General features: G+C 43.4%; 1 protein-coding gene across 1 annotated transcript; it reads right to left on the bottom strand.

The window, feature by feature from the left end:
* Window positions 1-8660: 8660 nt before the first annotated feature.
* On the bottom strand, window positions 8661-17550 carry si:ch211-67e16.11 (uncharacterized). The gene is made up of 8 exons (XM_058082495.1): window positions 16940-17550; window positions 15158-15436; window positions 11063-11296; window positions 10812-10982; window positions 10622-10753; window positions 10386-10552; window positions 10064-10315; window positions 8661-9985 (listed from the first exon to the last, which is right to left on the bottom strand). The coding sequence occupies exons 1-8, from the start codon at window positions 17181-17183 to the stop codon at window positions 9815-9817; spliced, it is 1650 nt and encodes a 549-aa protein (XP_057938478.1). The 5' UTR covers window positions 17184-17550; the 3' UTR covers window positions 8661-9814.
* Between the last annotated feature and the right edge of the window lie 45 nt (window positions 17551-17595).

The following is a 17595-nucleotide window of genomic DNA, read 5'->3' as shown; positions in this document are numbered from 1 at the left end:
TTGGAAGCCGACGTTGGCTCCCGCTGTGAACTACAGCCACAAGAATAAGACTACTTTCCATTTGACTGGCTGGCCTCTAGGTGGCAGCACACACACATCGAATGGACCCGCTGGTTTCCTCCAGGAAATCAACGACAGCACATCAAAGATGGACGACATGCTGTCGCCGAATGTGAGTCTTGTTCACTGTCCGGTTTATTCACAACAACCGGTGTTATAAATTATAAATTAGAAGTTATAAATCCCACATCACATACCTGTCTTTGTTCACGGCGAGCTTGAGTCTGTCTGAGCAACAAATGGCCGAGCTGTGTGCCGCCGAATGGTTTCAATGCCTTTGTTGTGGATTCTGCCCTCCATCATGGCGGCCAAACCCGCCAAAAGCATAATACGATGCCTGGTTCAATAGTCACCGCGATAACACCCGAGACACTGGGCACGGCTCGGGAGAACCACAGCCGGAAATGACCGCATCGAGTGGCTTTGTCCACTGCGCTGATACGTCAACGTCGCCGCCATATTGGATGGGTCATGGCTGCACTGTAAATGAATGGAAGTAAATGTATTTGCTTTTATAAAACACCTTTCAACAGGACAGTTAAAGTTAATGGGTCTCGTTTATATATTCACACACGTAACTATATACCTGGGAGACGATGTGATTGTTTTTATTGTGAGTTCATCACCTTATGTGAATAAAATTTACATCAATTATGTGTTTTTTGTTTAATTATAAGGCAATAATCTGAAGAGAATAAAATAGTATATTTATAAAATATACTATAAAAAAGATTTTTTTTTCATTTTAAAATGAGAATAAAATGTATGTTCTAAAAGAATATTTTATTTTTTATTCAAGATTAAAAGTGTAATATATGAAATGGTAAAAAAGAAATGTTATTTTGGTGGTGGAGGATGGAAGTAAGAAGTATATATTTTTTGTCCTCGGAGTGAGGCAAGGCGGCAAAGAGGAGGCTTTTTGTGTGATGAGGACCCGAGCGGGGATGGGGGGGTTGGGGGGGTCAAGTCACCAAAGCTTCTTTTCTGTGCGAGTCCCCTGCTGCCACTCACGCTTAGGAGGCATTAGTGGCCTTTCTCAGACAACGGACGTTCTGTACCTTGGCCCTCCTTGGACTTCGACAAATGAATAATAATAATAATAATAACAATAATAATAGTTTGGTCGCTTGGTCATCTCTTTTGTCTTGCTAACGCTGATAATGCTAGTGAAAAAAGTTGTATTCTAATGACAAAATACAATTTCATGAGCGTAATCTTGCAATATAATGAGGACAAATTTCATTTTTAAACCCAATAAAATAGTAAATGAGTTTGGGGAAAGGGACATTTATTTATATCAGGTTATGGGAATCAAATCTAAATATTGTGAGAAGAAAATGTACAACAAGAAAGGTGGCATAGTTGGAAAAAGTTTTTAAAAAGCGGGAATTAAGTCGAAATATGAAGAGAATATATTATATAATGTAACAATACATAATTTTACACAGATAAATGAGAAAAAAATATATATTTTTAAAAGTCATAATACCGGGTGTGCCCCGCCTCTCCCCAAAAGTCAGTCGGGATAGGCTCCAGCAAAGAAACAGTGTATATTTGTGTGTGTGGATGGGAAAAAAAACACCCCCGCCCCCCCCCCCCCCCCCCCCCCACACTGACTGCCTCCCACCACAAGCTGCCATGACTGCTCTTGATATGCTAAAGAGCCGTGATGAATGTCGACAAAAGACATGGCAGCACCGTAAAGACGCAGCGGGCTTGGGAAATGGCAGCATGTCAGGTCAGTGTGTGTGTGTGTGTCTGTGTGTGTGTGTGCGTGTAGCACTGACAACCACATTCAATGTGACAAAGTCCCCAAAAGGGGGTTCAAGTTCCACTTTGGCCAGTCATAAGTCAATGTTAAGAAAATCTGTGGGAAAGTGTGATGACAACCATAGAGTGTGAGGAGGGAACTTACTTGAACTACCAGCGTTACCTTTAGAACACCACTAGGTGACAGTATGGCGCTGGTCCATTACCAGCACCAGTGCCAGCGGTTTGAAGGCCCTTCAGGGGTCCCAATTCTCTTTGTAGCGCCCTCCTCAAAAATTAGCCCCCGCCACCAGTTTGACGGATCGTTGTGAAATTTGGTGGAGACGTCAATGATGACAGGACGCACAAAAAAGTCTGAAGAAGCCATCTTCCCAAACAGATAGGCGGCCATTTGGGTCTTCGTATTTGGACAAAGTCGTTTGTTGTTTCGTTATTTTTACTGTATTATTTATTTTTATGTATTTAATCTTTTAAACTTATTTTAGTTGTTTAATTAATATGTGGCTGCACGGTGGACGAGTGGTTAGAGCGCAGGCCACACAGCTCAGAGACCCGAGTTCGATTCCACCCTCGGCCATCTATCCTCCCACTCATTCCAAAAACATGCTAGGTTAATTAGCCACTCCAAATTGTCCATATGTATGAATGTGAGTGTGAATGGTTGTTTGTCTATATGTGCCCTGTCATTGGCTGGCCACCAGTCCAGGGTGGACCCCGCCTACTGTTGGGATTCGCCACAATATGTCTGCATAAACTTTGACCTCTGTGATTCCCACACCTTGGTTCCAGTCTGCAGTTTCCTGCTTTTGTGGCATGCACACTCACGCACACTCACGCACACGCACGCACACGCACGCACGCACGCACGCACGCACGCACGCACGCACGCACGCACGCAATCTGGTCCCCGTGTGAATAAATCATAGTAAAAGGTTCCTAAATAATGCAAAGAGTCCAGACGCCAGATGTGTTTGTGTGTAGGACCAGCACATTTATTGTGCTGCCAGGAAGTCACTTTTAGATGTAAGGTCTCAATAAAAAAACAACTCAAACATTCATAGCAAAACACACACACACACACACACACACACACACGCCTGTTCTAGATGACCAACAAGACAGGAACATCCGGGAAGGATGAGAAGATCTTTGGTATAAAGATGGAACCCACCAAAGTTAGACTCCAGTCTTTCATCAGGAAAAAAAAAAGTTAGTTTCTACCTTTTTGGTTCTTTAGTGACCAGCAGTTAAACAGGAAAATATCAGTTCCCAACTAAATAAGGGAGAAAAGCAGCTTTTTGTAAAACCATACATTTCAAGCATAACTTTCACTTCGACACATTTTTTAAGCTTTTGTGACAGCTCAAATATCTAACTATAAAAAAACTTTAATGATAACTAGAAAATAACTTTACCACGTAAACAACACAAATGAGACTGTTTTACATTGACTTTGGTTTACATTGACTTTGGTTTACATTGACATTGGTTTACATTGACATTGGTTTACATTGACCTTGGTTTACATTGACTTTGGTTTACATTGACTTTGGTTTACATTGACCTTGGTTTACATTGACTTTGGTTTACATTGACATTGGTTTACATTGACATTGGTTTACATTGACTTTGGTTTACATTGACCTTGGTTTACATTGACATCGGTTTACATTGACCTTGGTTTACATTGACTTTGGTTTACATTGACCTTGGTTTACATTGACTTTGGTTTACATTGACCTTGGTTTACATTGACTTTGGTTTACATTGACCTTGATTTACATTGACTTTGGTTTACATTGACCTTGGTTTACATTGACATTGGTTTACATTGACATTGGTTTACATTGACCTTGGTTTACATTGACATTGGTTTACATTGACATTGGTTTACATTGACCTTGGTTTACATTGACCTTGGTTTACATTGACTGTGGTTTACATTGACCTTGGTTTACATTGACATTGGTTTACATTGACTTTGGTTTACATTGACATTGGTTTACATTGACCTTGGTTTACATTGACTTTGGTTTACATTGACTTTGGTTTACATTGACCTTGGTTTACATTGACTTTGGTTTACATTGACCTTGGTTTACATTGACATTGGTTTACATTGACTTTGGTTTACATTGACCTTGGTTTACATTGACTTTGGTTTACATTGACTTTGGTTTACATTGACTTTGGTTTACATTGACTTTGGTTATTGTGTGCAGCTCCTCTATAGGAGACCACAAGTCAATACAAAGGGTGGAAAATTGAGCACAATATGTCCCCTTAAGATAAGTATATTTCTTTTTTGAAGTCATGATATTAAGATACACAAAATAATATAAAGTAGTAGTATTAGAAAATCAGGTTGAGGAAAAAGGTATAATATGGGAATAATGTCATAATATTACAAAAAGGAAATGTACAAGAAGAAAGCTGAAGCGGTTGGAACATTTTTAAAAAGTCGTAATATTATGAGGAAAATTAATGTCATTTTAGGAGCATATATTTAATACCAGGAAATATTCAATTACAGCACTTATGCAACATGTGTGTGTGTGTGTGTGTGTGTGTGTGTATGTGTGTGTGTGTGTGCGCAGCATGCAAAGACGTGGAGAATCTGTGTCTGTGACCCGGGCAGCATGCATTATACAGTACGGCACGGACCGAGCCATGCATTATTTACCTTGATGCGTATATACTGTACATACTGTATGTCAAAGCAATGTGGCCACACCATTAGGTACGTCTGTCGCATGCTCCGTTCCAGAGCTGACAAACTTTTTTTTTTAAACCAACCCATTTTCATATGCAAAATTTTACTTTTTTTCAAAAAAATACGAGTCAAACATGGTGGTGGTAGTGTGACGGTCTGGGGCTGTTTTGCTGTGATAAATGGAATCATGAATTGTGCCGAAGGAGAACGTTGGTGGACCTCAAACTGAAAGCAACAATGACGTAAAAGACAGCGGCAAGTCCACCAAAGCACATGAAGACCTTGGAGCGGCCTAGTCCAAGTCCTGAGCCGAATCCTATTGAGATGCTGTGGCATGACCTTCATGCAGGCTTCATGCTGGAAAAGTCTCCAATGTGGCTGAATGACAACAAGTTATCACAAACACTTGATTGCAGTTGTTGTTGCTAAGGGTGGCCTAAGCACTTATTAGCTTTGGGGGGGACATAACTGGGGATCTCGGCCTCCAAAATGTTGGCGAGCCCTGGTCTACATAATGTTACGTCGGACAGGATGGTAGTCGAGTCTATAAAAGTGGACACCAAAAGTGGATTCGAGACTAAAAGATGTACGCAGCAGTGAGATTCAAGCTTCAGTGACAGCTTGACAAAACAGAAACAGCAGGATTACGGGTAGACCTTAGACCTTATTAGACCTTAGAACCCATCCATATCTGGCTTTGACAGGCATAAACCTGACACCTGATTCTAGCTGATATCTTGCTAATTGGATGCTTTGTCCAGTGGACTCCACTTTGGAGATGTAATGGTCACATGGACCCCACAGCCTTTGGAAAACACGGTTGACTATTCACTCGTTAATCCTTCAAATGGCGGCACCAGATGGACCCTTCTTGTCTTTGGATCAGGGCTGCATCCATCTCCGATATTGGATTGAGGGGAACGTTTTGTTTGCCAGATGTCTGCTATAGATGATAGAATTCAGCCTGCATGCACGTATTCAGGCCGAAAGCTCGTAAAAAGATCAAAGATTCCGACCGAAGAAGAGGGTGTGACCTTGGAAGTGGTCTTTGGTCTTTAGACACGCCCCTGACAACAAACTTAACGTTTTCCAGCGAGTTCAACATCCAGAACGTCGGAGGATTTCCGAGTCACTTTGATATTTTTCACAGAAACGCAGTAAAAACAATCCATAGCGCGACTAACATATGCTAAGTCGTTAGCTTTACAGTAACGCCGAGTGATTCTATCATTTTCTATAACAAACGTGAAATGTCAAATACCGCAAACTGCTCTTTTGAATCTTGGATCAACGTTGTACTTTTACACGTTGAGTAACATTTGTGATATTACAAAAATAAAGTCATAAATTTAACAGAAAAATGTGTAATATTACAAAGGGTAACGTCATGAATTAAAGAAAAAAAAAACTTGTAATATGACGAGAATAAAGTTGAACATTTATGAGAAAAATATCAAAGTATCAAAATATCACAAGAGTAAAGTTGTGTATTTAAGAGAAAAAACAAACTTAATATAATAATCAAACGATAAAGTCGTACATTAACAATAGAAAACTTGCAATATTAGGAGAATAAACGTTCAAGAAAATACCTTTTTAATTAAAAAAAATTCATTCAGGCTAACGGTTTACGTTTTACCCTGAAAATGCACTTGAATATAATATATATTTATATAAAAATATTAGTTTGGTTGAAGCACGGTAACTCTGTAGCCATAAACTGGAACAAATATTGATGTGAAATGGAGAAAGAAAGGAATATTTATATCGGTAAAGTTAGCTTCAAATCCCTGGCAGATGGCTCTAGTAGCAAGACCAAAGTTATTTGGATCTACTGTCGCTGTGTTGGACTTAGCACGGATTCCATGACCTGGATATAATATATATGTTGGCCCTTTATGTTCCAAAATCATAAACCTGCATATGAATTTATTGTCGTGAGCGACTCTTGAATATCGTTGCAAAACATAACCTCAAATACGCCGAGGCACACGTCGCACTACATGAGTGCTCGGGGGCGTCCAAAACACTTTCTGGTGGTGGTGGGTATCATCTCACACACAGGAAGTAAGAGTTCATCCCATCCCCAAGCAGAGCTTAGCATCCTCCCTGAGGACCGCCCACCCTAATCCGGCTAATCTGAAGATCACCGTCAAAGCACACATTCATGCATTCATCAGCGCTAATTTATTGACTCTGTGAGAAATTCGATTAAAGGGACGGAACATTTACAAGGAAACAGAAAGTCAAGGCAACAATTTACTCAAGGTTGCCCTTCCTGACGAATACCGAAGATTCTTACTAGTGGAGATTCGAAGCCGAGTCCAGAACGCTAACCACTACACCGGCTATTCCAAAATGCGTTTATAGCGTACTTTTAAGCCAAAGGCTTCTTGCAAGGGTGTTCAATCATAGCGGTCATCAGTGCAATGATCACTGCAAAGAACGCAACTCCACGTGGGCGTCCGTCTCAACATTTTAGTCTTAAACCTTCGTCTTCTGGAAAAGAAAACAAAGTCATCCTACGTCTAAAGTCAGGTTTGCTACCAAAAATCATCCAACCTGCTTCTGCCTGAATTGGACCCTTTGGGTACCTTTGTGTGAAAGAGTCAAGCCCCACCTTATTGGCTGAGCTGGTTGCGTCACCGGCCTTGTTTTGGTAAAAACATCCTGAATGGGCCGTGAGTGCTGGTGTCAAATGTTAGCGTTTGGAGTCAAACTTCCATATGAGCCCCCTGAGGGCGACTTTGACGGAGACAGATGGGGCGTTCCTATGAGAAGGTGTCATGTGAGGGATGAAAGCCCAGCAAATAACCAAAGACGGGATGGCGGGTTTTACGTTGTAAAGAAACTGCGGTTGTGAAGGATAAACCCATGCCACCTGATATGCGGAGATGAGGCTGCGTTTGTATCAGCCTCCTGGATGGGTCAGAACCAGCCATGAATCCTTAGATGAACGGATCTCCTTAGAGATGCACTGGGTGTGACATGAGTAGACCCGGTCTTGGGCGGCCAAATCTGGTTCTTGGGACAGAGGTTGAGACATTCCGAATCGATATAGTCGGACTCACAGTTGATCCACAGTTTGGGTTCTGGAGCCAAACCCCTCAAGAGGGGCTGGACCTTGTTCCACTCTGGAGTTGCTGCATGTGGGGGCTTATTAATGTCCCCCCGGCTTGGTACCTTTCTGTTGGGACCCATCCCTGGTGAACGGGAGGGTCACTTCCCTATGCTTTCGGGTTGGGGACCGGGTTCTGACTATGGTTTGTGCGTACAAACGGCAGAAAATTTATTAAAAAAACTAAAAAAACAACTAAAGAAGAAAGTTTAAATATTTGGAAAATATAATTAAATGGTTTAAAAAAGGTAGCTGTCCTACCTAGTCGCTATGGCTGTCCTACCAAGTCTGAACAATCTGAACAGCTGGGTTTTCCCTTAGACTCCAGTCTAATGTACTAGAAGGTCTTCCCAGAAGAACTGCTGTGTTAGCGTTTCTGTACCGAGCATGAGGTTAGCACGTTACAAGTGAGCGCGGGTACGAGTCCACGGCAATGAAAGCAAGCAAAGACTGCGAGTGTGTACGTGAGGAAGTGATTCAGCACACTCTCACTCAACTCGGGAGAAGTGGAAGTTATTAAAAAGCCATGGCCAGCCGGTGTAGCGGTGAGGGCAGTCTCAGTGCTTCATATCTTAATCATGATCATCGCGCACCAATCTGCTTCTTCCTCTTGCGTGTCCTTGGCGTGCCTTGCTTCCTGCAGTCCCGCCACTTCCATACACCTCATTGGTTCTGTGATTCTTTGAGATAGGATAGATAGAACCAAGCCCAGAGGTGGACATTTAGGATACATTTAATAGTGGATTGTTGTAGGTTTCAGTGTTCAAACATCCCTGTCGTCCACTTTGCACGAGTCAAGAACAGAACCGACGTACGACCAAGAGAATGAGCCTATGGACAAATACAGGATGGGTTGTGGAAATGCTGAAGACTTACCACGGTGGCTGTCCTCTTGCTGAACCTCCACACACACACACATGTCTACACAAATGGTGTTCAGGTTCAGGACACCCCCCCCCCCCCACCCCCCACCTCCCTTGGGATGAGCTGTCATCACCATGCTTACAGTCCAAGTTCAGCATTGGGGCAGAAAGCGCACATGTACACACACACACACACACACACACACACGCACACGTCGCATCTACTGTCCGTCTACACGTGCATGTGACAAACGCCAACACAGGGGTGTCCAAACTTTTTCCAGCGAGGGCTCCATCCTGAAAAACCAGAGGACGGACTTGATGGAGACTTTGATATTTCACATTTGGCAAAGCAACCTGTGCGCTGTAGATACGCTGCTAATGTTGGCATGCTAATGTTAGCATACTTTGTATGCTAACATGTCCTAAGTCTCGTCCTAAGTCTTTATATACTAAGTATCGACTTATGAAATGGCTACAAATGCTACTAAAAATGGTATTACCTTGCTAACGTTAGCATGCTAAGACCTCGCATAATCGTGCTAAGTGTGTATGCACACCGTTTTCATAAGTAGGCACATATACTATATAAATACTTACTACTATTATGCTATGTGTTAGCATGCTAACAGTAGCATGTTAGCATGCTAATATTAGAATAATAGCATTTTTAGCCATTTTCATAGCTAGACATTTGTATGAACGCTTACTACTATTATGCTAAGTGTTAGCATGTTTTTATTGCCAGCATGCTAACATTAGCATAGCAGCATTTCTAGCTGTTTATGTATATATATATATATATATATATATATATAAACATATATAACACTGAACACTATCATGCTTGGTGTTAGCATGCTAATTTTAGCATGTGTGCATGTGTAGCAAGTTATTATCCAATTTTTCTCCAAGTTTTTTTCTCCAAAACTTGGAACTATTCTTTTCTTTTTCCGAATATTACAAAAAATATTTCAACTTTATGCATCTAAAAAACATATTTTTCCTAATAATGTTGTGATTTTTATTCTGATAAAATGATGACTTCCTGTAAGCTGACAATATTTTCCTCATATTATTGCCTTATTCTCCGGATATTTCGACTTTACTCTCGTGAATTTTTATAGTTTTGTTGCCGTTTTCTTCTTTAACTGTATTTTACTAATGTTCCGTGGGCCATTCCTTGGGCCCCCGTGCCACGCTTTGGACACCCCTGTACCGCACTAACATGTATTTCTCTGGTCCGTCTTTGAGGGTTTCTGGGGTTTTTTTTTGTGTAGTTTATTTTTTTTAGTTGATCCTCCGGTACTTCCTGTGCCACAGTGCAGTCGGCAGGTTCTGGCATCCCATGTACTCCCGCCGCATCTCGCTGTCCGTTAGCGGTGGCGTGGCGTTGCAGGGGGCTCCAGCCAGGGTGATGTTGAGAAGGCCGGCCCACTTGTCTTGGGATGCACCAGTGCTCTGCAAATCGAGATGTGGTCATCAAACCGTTTATTCCTTGAACTGAATAGGCGCCATCAACACTCGCCAATAAAATACCTTCTCCAGGTGGTCGAGCAGGCAGGTTCCTGGACCGATATGAGCCCAGCTGCTGTCCTCCCAGCCTGGGCTCCGATTCTGCCGTTTCTGGCTCTGGATCACAACTACGTTGAGATGTTTCTGAGATCCTCGCAGCCTTTTGAAAAGAACGGCGCTGTTGCTCTGATCCACAAACATCAAAACACGGGCCGCCCGGCAGCCGGCCAGATCGCTCAACAGCTCGTTGACCGAGTAGCGTTCCTTTAGATCAGCCTGGAAGGAGAAAGCCATCAAACGTCTAGCGCTCCACCTCAAACCTGATCATGGACCGTGACGCTCTTACAATGCCGTTGAGGTTGCTGTCCCACAGCAGCATGGTGCCATCACTACGCGTGGGTGAGTTCAGGTAGAGCACCAAGGAGTCGGCACAGTGTTGTTTCCTGCAGACGTACGACACGTGGTTACGGATCACTGCTTTCTCCGTGGCCGAGTAGGCGCCCTCCAGCTCATCTGCAGTGGCAGAACGTGGATGAAGTTACTTACGTGATCGCAAATGGAAGCCCTGAATGGGAGTCTCACCTGGAATGTGTCCGCTGCTGGCAAAGAAGGTCTTGATGTGGTCTTTGTGGAAACCATTGATTCGGAGCATTCTGTAGAACCGTAGAAGATTCTGGACATGACGCTGGAATGTCATGTGTTGCCGCCACCCGCCTGAAGCGTACCAACAAAACGTCAACTGTGCTTCCAACTTCAGCGAGAACCATCTTACCTGAGATGAGCACAGCGTGGTCGCAGGTCTGGTAGAGGCGGCAGGAGAGGTGAGTGGCGAGCGGCTGCTGGTGACAACGTCTGGTGTTTTTGTTCAACTCACAGCTGGAGATGGGAAGACTTGGGGAACCCATGGGCGCCGGCTGAGGGCACCTCGCAAATTCCGCGTGATCTATTGGAAAAAAACGGTACAAAATACCTTTTGTTTACTACAAGGACACACGACATCACATCCAGCGCTGTAAAACGTACCGATACATCGGAGTCTCTGGGTCTGGTTGCTGTCTCCGACTGCGACCACCAGTGGCAGGAAGTGGACCTCGCAGAGCCTTCCGCTGACTGAGCTGCTAAAGATACCGCCGCGTGGACTTCCGCCCAATCTCCAAGCGTTCCCGTGGTGGCTGATGAGTCTCTCGGGTCCGGTTTGTCTGCGCTTCAGTTGGTTCTGGCATCGACCTTTTAAGGCGTGCGTCAAGCACTCCTCTCCTGAAGACAAAGAGAGGGTTTTTGGCCAGTCAGGATCATGTGGGATCGGTCCTCTGGTTATCAGTTATCCTACACAGATCCATCTCCACCCTGGAAGGATGTGATCTGAGTCGTCAGAGGGTCGTTGTCCCACGTTTCATGAACATGTCACTCGACATTCCCTTGTGAGAAACTGGAAATGTCAAGTGTCTGAGGACTTGGACCATTATACCCAACAAACCTGCCTACTGACGAGGACTAATTGGGGAGTCAGGACTCAACACACAACTGAAACCGGACCTGGAAAAAACCTTTGGGGATCCCTCTAACTTGGGTCAGATATGGACCCAAGTTGTGTCTCTGTTCAAGGTCATACCCGATGTTTTAACCCAGGTTGGTGTCCAAAGTGCAGCCCGGGGGCCTTTTCCGGCTTGGAATTTTGTCCGTCATCCTCAATCCTTGTGTGAAACATGCACACACATGTCCCTCTCTCCCAAAAACTCCCAACTACAGTTAGTAGGGGCTAACAACGAAGAACTAGTTTTCTGGCGTAGTGACACAGCTAAGCTAACGGGGCTAAGCTAAACGATGTGAAGGGACACTGATGGGAATCTGTACGGACTGGGAAACACGATTCTGACTTAGTCCATGGACAGTTGTCTGTCTGGTCTTCTTGCGAGCTGAGCTTCTAATACCTGGAGATCCATCCATCCATCCACCCATTCACCCTTCCTTCCTTCCTTCCTTCCATCATCCATCCATCCATCCTTCCTTCCTTCCATCCAGCCATCCATCCATCCATCCATCCATCCATCAATCCATCCATCCATCCTTCCTTCCTTCCTTCCTTCCTTCCTTCCTTCCATCCATCCATACATCCATCCATCCATCCTTCCTTCCTTCCTTCCATCCATCCATCCATCAATCCTTCCTTCCTTCCTTCCTTCGTTTCTTCCTTCCTTCCTTCCATCCATCCATCCATCCTTCCTTCATTCCTTCCTTCCTTCCATCCAGCCAGCCATCCATCCATCCATCCATCAATCAACCCATCCTTCCTTCCTTCCTTCCTTCCTTCCTTCCTTCCATCCATCTATCCATCCATCCATCCATCCATCCTTCCTTCCTTCCATCCATCCTTCCTTCCTTCCTTCCGTCGTTTCTTCCTTCCTTCCTTTCTTCCTTTCTTCCTTTCTTCCTTTCTTCCTTCCTTCCTTTCTTCCTTTCTTCCTTTCTTCCTTCCTTCCTTCCTTCCTTCCTTCCATCCATCCATCCATCCATCCATCCACTATGCTGCTTATCCTCACTAGGGTATGCTGGAGCCTGTAGGTGTCTTTGGGCGAGAGTTGGGGTACACCCTGGACCGGTACCAGTAGCTCATCCTCCGTATATTCAGGTTCTGGATCTCATATTCAAAAGTAGACTCACACAAATGCTTAAAATGACCAAAATATGGCAAAATACTATAAGTACTACATGTTATCATGAATGTACACGTTACATTCATGTACCTAAAACCAGTACGGGTGTACCTAAGGTAGTAGCACTTCCTACCCGGCGAGGACTCTGTCTTGCATGAAGCAATGAGCTATAAAAAAGGGATGGGGGTGTGTGGGGGGGTGGGGGCTTTCAAAACCAGCCAACCTCCACTGTCTCTTCTGCTTCAGTTAAGGACACAAGTTTTTACTCGCACACACTAAATAAAACACACTCGCAGGCTCGCCGACCTTTCGGGAGAAACCAGCACTACTATCTGAAGTATTGAGATGTTGGCATTCCAGGACCGGATACTCATGAAGTACTTCTTCATGTTGCTCCACTTAAAGCCGAGGTGACCAAACCTTTTCCAGCCAGGTCCACGTACTGAAATATGGAAGGATGAAAGGACCACGTTCATATTTAGTCATGCTATAAAGGACCACGTTCATATTTAGTCATGCTATAAAGGACCACGTTCATATTTAGTCATGCTATAAAGGACCACGTTCATATTTAGTCATGCTATAAAGGACCACGTTCATATTTAGTCATGCTATAAAGGACCACGTTCATATTTAGTCATGCTATAAAGGACCACGTTCATATTTAGTCATGCTATAAAGGACCACGTTCATATTTAGTCATGCTATAAAGGACCACGTTCATATTTAGTCATGCTATAAAGGACCACGTTCATATTTAGTCATGCTATAAAGGACCACGTTCATATTTAGTCATGCTATAAAGGACCACGTTCATATTTAGTCATGCTATAAAGGACCATGTTCATATTTAGTCATGCTATGACTTCAAGGAAAAGTACACTTTGGGGGGAATACTGGCCATCATCCTCCATCTTTATGTGATAAACTAGTATAGTTTATATGGTAGAGTATATGGTAGAGTATATGGTAGAGTATATGGTATAGTATATGGTACAGTATATGGTACATTATATGGTAGAGTATATGGTAGAGTATATGGTACAGTGTATGGTACAGTATATGGTAGAGTATATAGTACAGTATATGGTATGGTACTTTATATGGTAGAGCATATGGTACAGTATTTGGTAGAGTATATGGTACATTATATGGTAGAGTATATAGTACAGTATATGGTAGAGTATATAGAACAGTATATGGTACATTATATGGTAGAGTATATAGTACAGTGTATGGTAGAGTAGATGGTACATTATATGGTAGAGTATATGGTAGAGTATATAGTACAGTATATGGTAGAGTACATGGTACATTATATGATGGAGTATATGGTAGAGTATATAGTACAGTATATGGTAGAGTATATGGTACATTATATGGTAGAGTATATGGTAGAGTATATAGTACAGTATATGGTAGAGTATATGGTACATTATATGGTAGAGTATATGGTAGAGTATATAGTACAGTATATGGTAGAGTATATGGTGGAGTATATGGTAGAGTATATGGTGGAGTATATGGTAGAGTATATAGTACAGTATATGGTAGAGTATATGGTACAGTATATGGTAAGGTATATGGTACAGTATATGGTACATTATATGGTAGAGTATATAGTACAGTATATGGTAGAGTATATGGTACATTATATGGTAGAGTATATGGTAGAGTATATAGTACAGTATATGGTAGAGTATATGGTGGAGTATATGGTAGAGTATATGGTAGAGTATATGGTGGAGTATATGGTAGAGTATATAGTACAGTATATGGTAGAGTATATGGTACAGTATATGGTAAGGTATATGGTACAGTATATGGTACATTATATGGTAGAGTATATAGTACAGTATATGGTAGAGTATATGGTACATTATATGGTAGAGTATATGGTAGAGTATATAGTACAGTATATGGTAGAGTATATGGTGGAGTATATGGTAGAGTATATGGTAGAGTATATGGTGGAGTATATGGTAGAGTATATAGTACAGTATATGGTAGAGTATATGGTACAGTATATGGTAAGGTATATGGTACAGTATATGGTACATTATATGGTAGAGTATATAGTACAGTATATGGTAGAGTATATGGTACATTATATGGTAGAGTATATGGTAGAGTATATAGTACAGTATATGGTAGAGTATATGGTGGAGTATATGGTAGAGTATATGGTAGAGTATATGGTGGAGTATATGGTAGAGTAAAAAGTACAGTATATGGTAGAGTATATGGTACAGCATATGGCTTGGCAGTCACAGGCGGCCCCTAATCCTTCACTGGTTTGCTCCACTTTTTGCAGAGGAGATGTCCAAACCTTCCAAACGTTCCATCCTGAAACCCTGAAGCCCCTCTGTGGTTTTGTTGTGGTGTACTTTCACTTTTGTTATCCATTGTGTTTTAGTGGACAGTAGACAACAGTATCTGGACTGACTTCTGTAGATGGACTCACCCAAATAGATCCCATCCAGATGGGAGCATCTCCTCTTCGTCACATTCAGGTCCACATAGAAGAGGACCACCGGGTGTCCAAAGTTCTCCCCGGGGCTGGGGTCCAGCACCAGCACCGCATCGTGGGCCACGGAGGCCGGGTAAGGCGGGGGGTACCTGTGGCGGCTCTCCCTGCCTTGTACCACTGGACCCACGCTGAAGGCAGCCCGGAATTTGGAGCCTGTCAGGACGCTGGAAGAGGTGGAGTCCGGGAGGATGGCCAGGACTTTGTCCGAGGGGCCTGGGAGATGATGTCAAGGACAAGAACACGTCTGCTCAGTTGGAGTTCCAAGGTGCCAATCGGTCACACCTGTTGACCCTATGCCTACCTAGTCAGACTAGATAGGACAGCTCTAGTCTATGCCTACCTCATGAAACTAGATAGGACAGCTCTAGTCTATTCTACGCCTACCTAGTCAGACTAGATAGGAAAGCTCTAGTCTAGGTCTATGCCTACCTAGTCAGACTAGATAGAACAGCTCTAGTCTAGGTCTATGCCTATCTAGTCAGACTAGATAGGACAGCTCTAGTCTAGTTCTATGCCTACCTAGTCAGACTAGATAGGACAGATCTAGTCTATGCCTACCTAGTCAGACTAGATAGGATAGCTCTAGTCTAGTCTATGCCTATCTAGTCAGACTAGATAGGACAGCTCTAGTCTAGTCTATGCCTACCTAGTCAGACTAGATAGGACAGCTCTAGTCTAGGACCATGCCTACCTAGTCAGACTAGATAGGACAGCTCTAGTCTAGTCTGTGCCTATCTAGTCAGACTAGATAGGACAGCTCTAGACTATGACTATGCCTACCGAGTCAAACTAGATAGGACAGCTCTAGTCTAGTTCTATGCCTACCTAGTCAGACTAGATAGGACAGCTATAGTCTAGTTCTATGCCCACCTCGTGAGACTAGATAGGACAGCTCTAGTTTTGGTCTATGACTACCTAGTCAGACTAGATAGGACAGCTCTAGTCTAGTCTATGCCTACCTAGTAAGACTAGATAGGACAGCTCTAGTCTATGCCTACCTAGTCAGACTAGATAGGACAGCTCTAGTCTAGTCTATGCCTATCTAGTCAGACTAGATAGGACAGCCCTAGTTTTGGTCTATGACTACCTAGTCAGACTAGATAGGACAGCTCTAGTCTAGTTCTATGCCTACCCTGTCAGACTGGATAGGACAGCTTTAGTTCTATGCCTACCTAGTCAGACTAGATAGGACAGCTCTAGTCTAGGTCTACCTAGTCAAACTAGATAGGACAGCTCTAGTCTAGTCTATGCCTATCTAGTCAGACTAGATAGGACAGCTCTAGTCTAGTTCTATGCCTACCTAGTCAGACTAGATAGGACAGCTCTAGTCTATGCCTACCTAGTCAGACTAGATAGGATAGCTCTAGTCTAGTCTATGCCTATCTAGTCAGACTAGATAGGACAGCTCTAGTCTAGTCTAGTCTATGCCTATGTAGTCAGACTAGATAGGACAGCTCTAGTCTAGGTCTATGCCTACCTAGTCAGACTAGATAGGACAGCTCTAGTCTAGTCTATGCCTACTTAGTCAGCCCTAGTCTACCCTAATCCTAGGCCTATCTAGATAGAGAAGTATATTTTTCAAATATTGAAATGTGAAAAGTATAAATAAAAAGATGTCATGTTTTTATTGTAAACAACAACAAAGCCAGTCCTTTTGTGCCTGCATGATAAATATGAGAAGCTGACCCCTCCAACCTCCAACCTTTGACCTCTCACCTGCAGCGCGGCGTGGCTCCGAGGCGTACACGGCCACGGCCGAGGGCGGCAGGTTGGCGAGGCGCCTGCACTCGGCCTCGGAGCGTAAGGACGCACGCAGGCAGTGGTCCATCTGGTCCCACTGCAGGGACTGGAGGCCCGAGCGGACCCAGCGCTCCAGCTGGACCCGGGTCACGCCGCCCGCCGGCGCCGCCGCCAAGTGGAGGAGGAAGAGGAGGAGGAGGATGGCCAGGGGATGCTCCATGTTGGAGGGTCAGGTTAATTGATCAGGTTAATTAATCAGGTTGATTTTCTTCTTCTACGGTCACACGTGAGCTTTTCCGGCTTTCATTCAAACTTTATTCGTTTCCCAGAGCGGCGTTCCTCCGTCCTTTTCACTCCTGAAATGTCCGTCTTTTTTCCTCTGTGGTCCTCTGTCGGATATTTGGAAAGTTTCTAGAGAGTTAGCCGGCACCTTTTTGTCTTTATTCCTCCTTTCCTCTGGATGCTGAGGACAAAATGCTCCTCCATCGTCCTCCCAGCCGGGCTGGAATTCCTAAACGTCCTCCTCTGGTTATGTACCTGCTGGAGAAATATTCCACGGAGAAGATCATCCAGTGTTGTCCTGCTGACTCTCAACTCCTGGAGACTGTAGCGGTTCTCTTTATCTTTTTCTT

Source organism: Doryrhamphus excisus, chromosome 9, assembly GCF_030265055.1.
Source record: "Doryrhamphus excisus isolate RoL2022-K1 chromosome 9, RoL_Dexc_1.0, whole genome shotgun sequence".
Taxonomy (NCBI): domain Eukaryota; kingdom Metazoa; phylum Chordata; class Actinopteri; order Syngnathiformes; family Syngnathidae; genus Doryrhamphus; species Doryrhamphus excisus.
The sequence above is the reverse complement of the archived record's forward strand: the minus strand, read 5'-3'. Positions and strand labels throughout refer to the sequence as shown.

Excerpts from the sequence above, each read along its gene's own strand:
- si:ch211-67e16.11 (XM_058082495.1), bottom strand. The coding sequence starts at position 17,183 with ATGGAGCATCCCCTGGCCATCCTCCTCCTCCTCTTCCTCCTCCACTTG. Across the intron at positions 15,437-16,939 it reads GGAGCCACGCCGCGCTGCAG|GCCCCTCGGACAAAGTCCTG; the intron begins GTGAGAGGTCAA and ends ATCATCTCCCAG. Across the intron at positions 11,297-15,157 it reads TCTGGATGGGATCTATTTGG|GAGAGGAGTGCTTGACGCAC; the intron begins GTGAGTCCATCT and ends CTTTGTCTTCAG.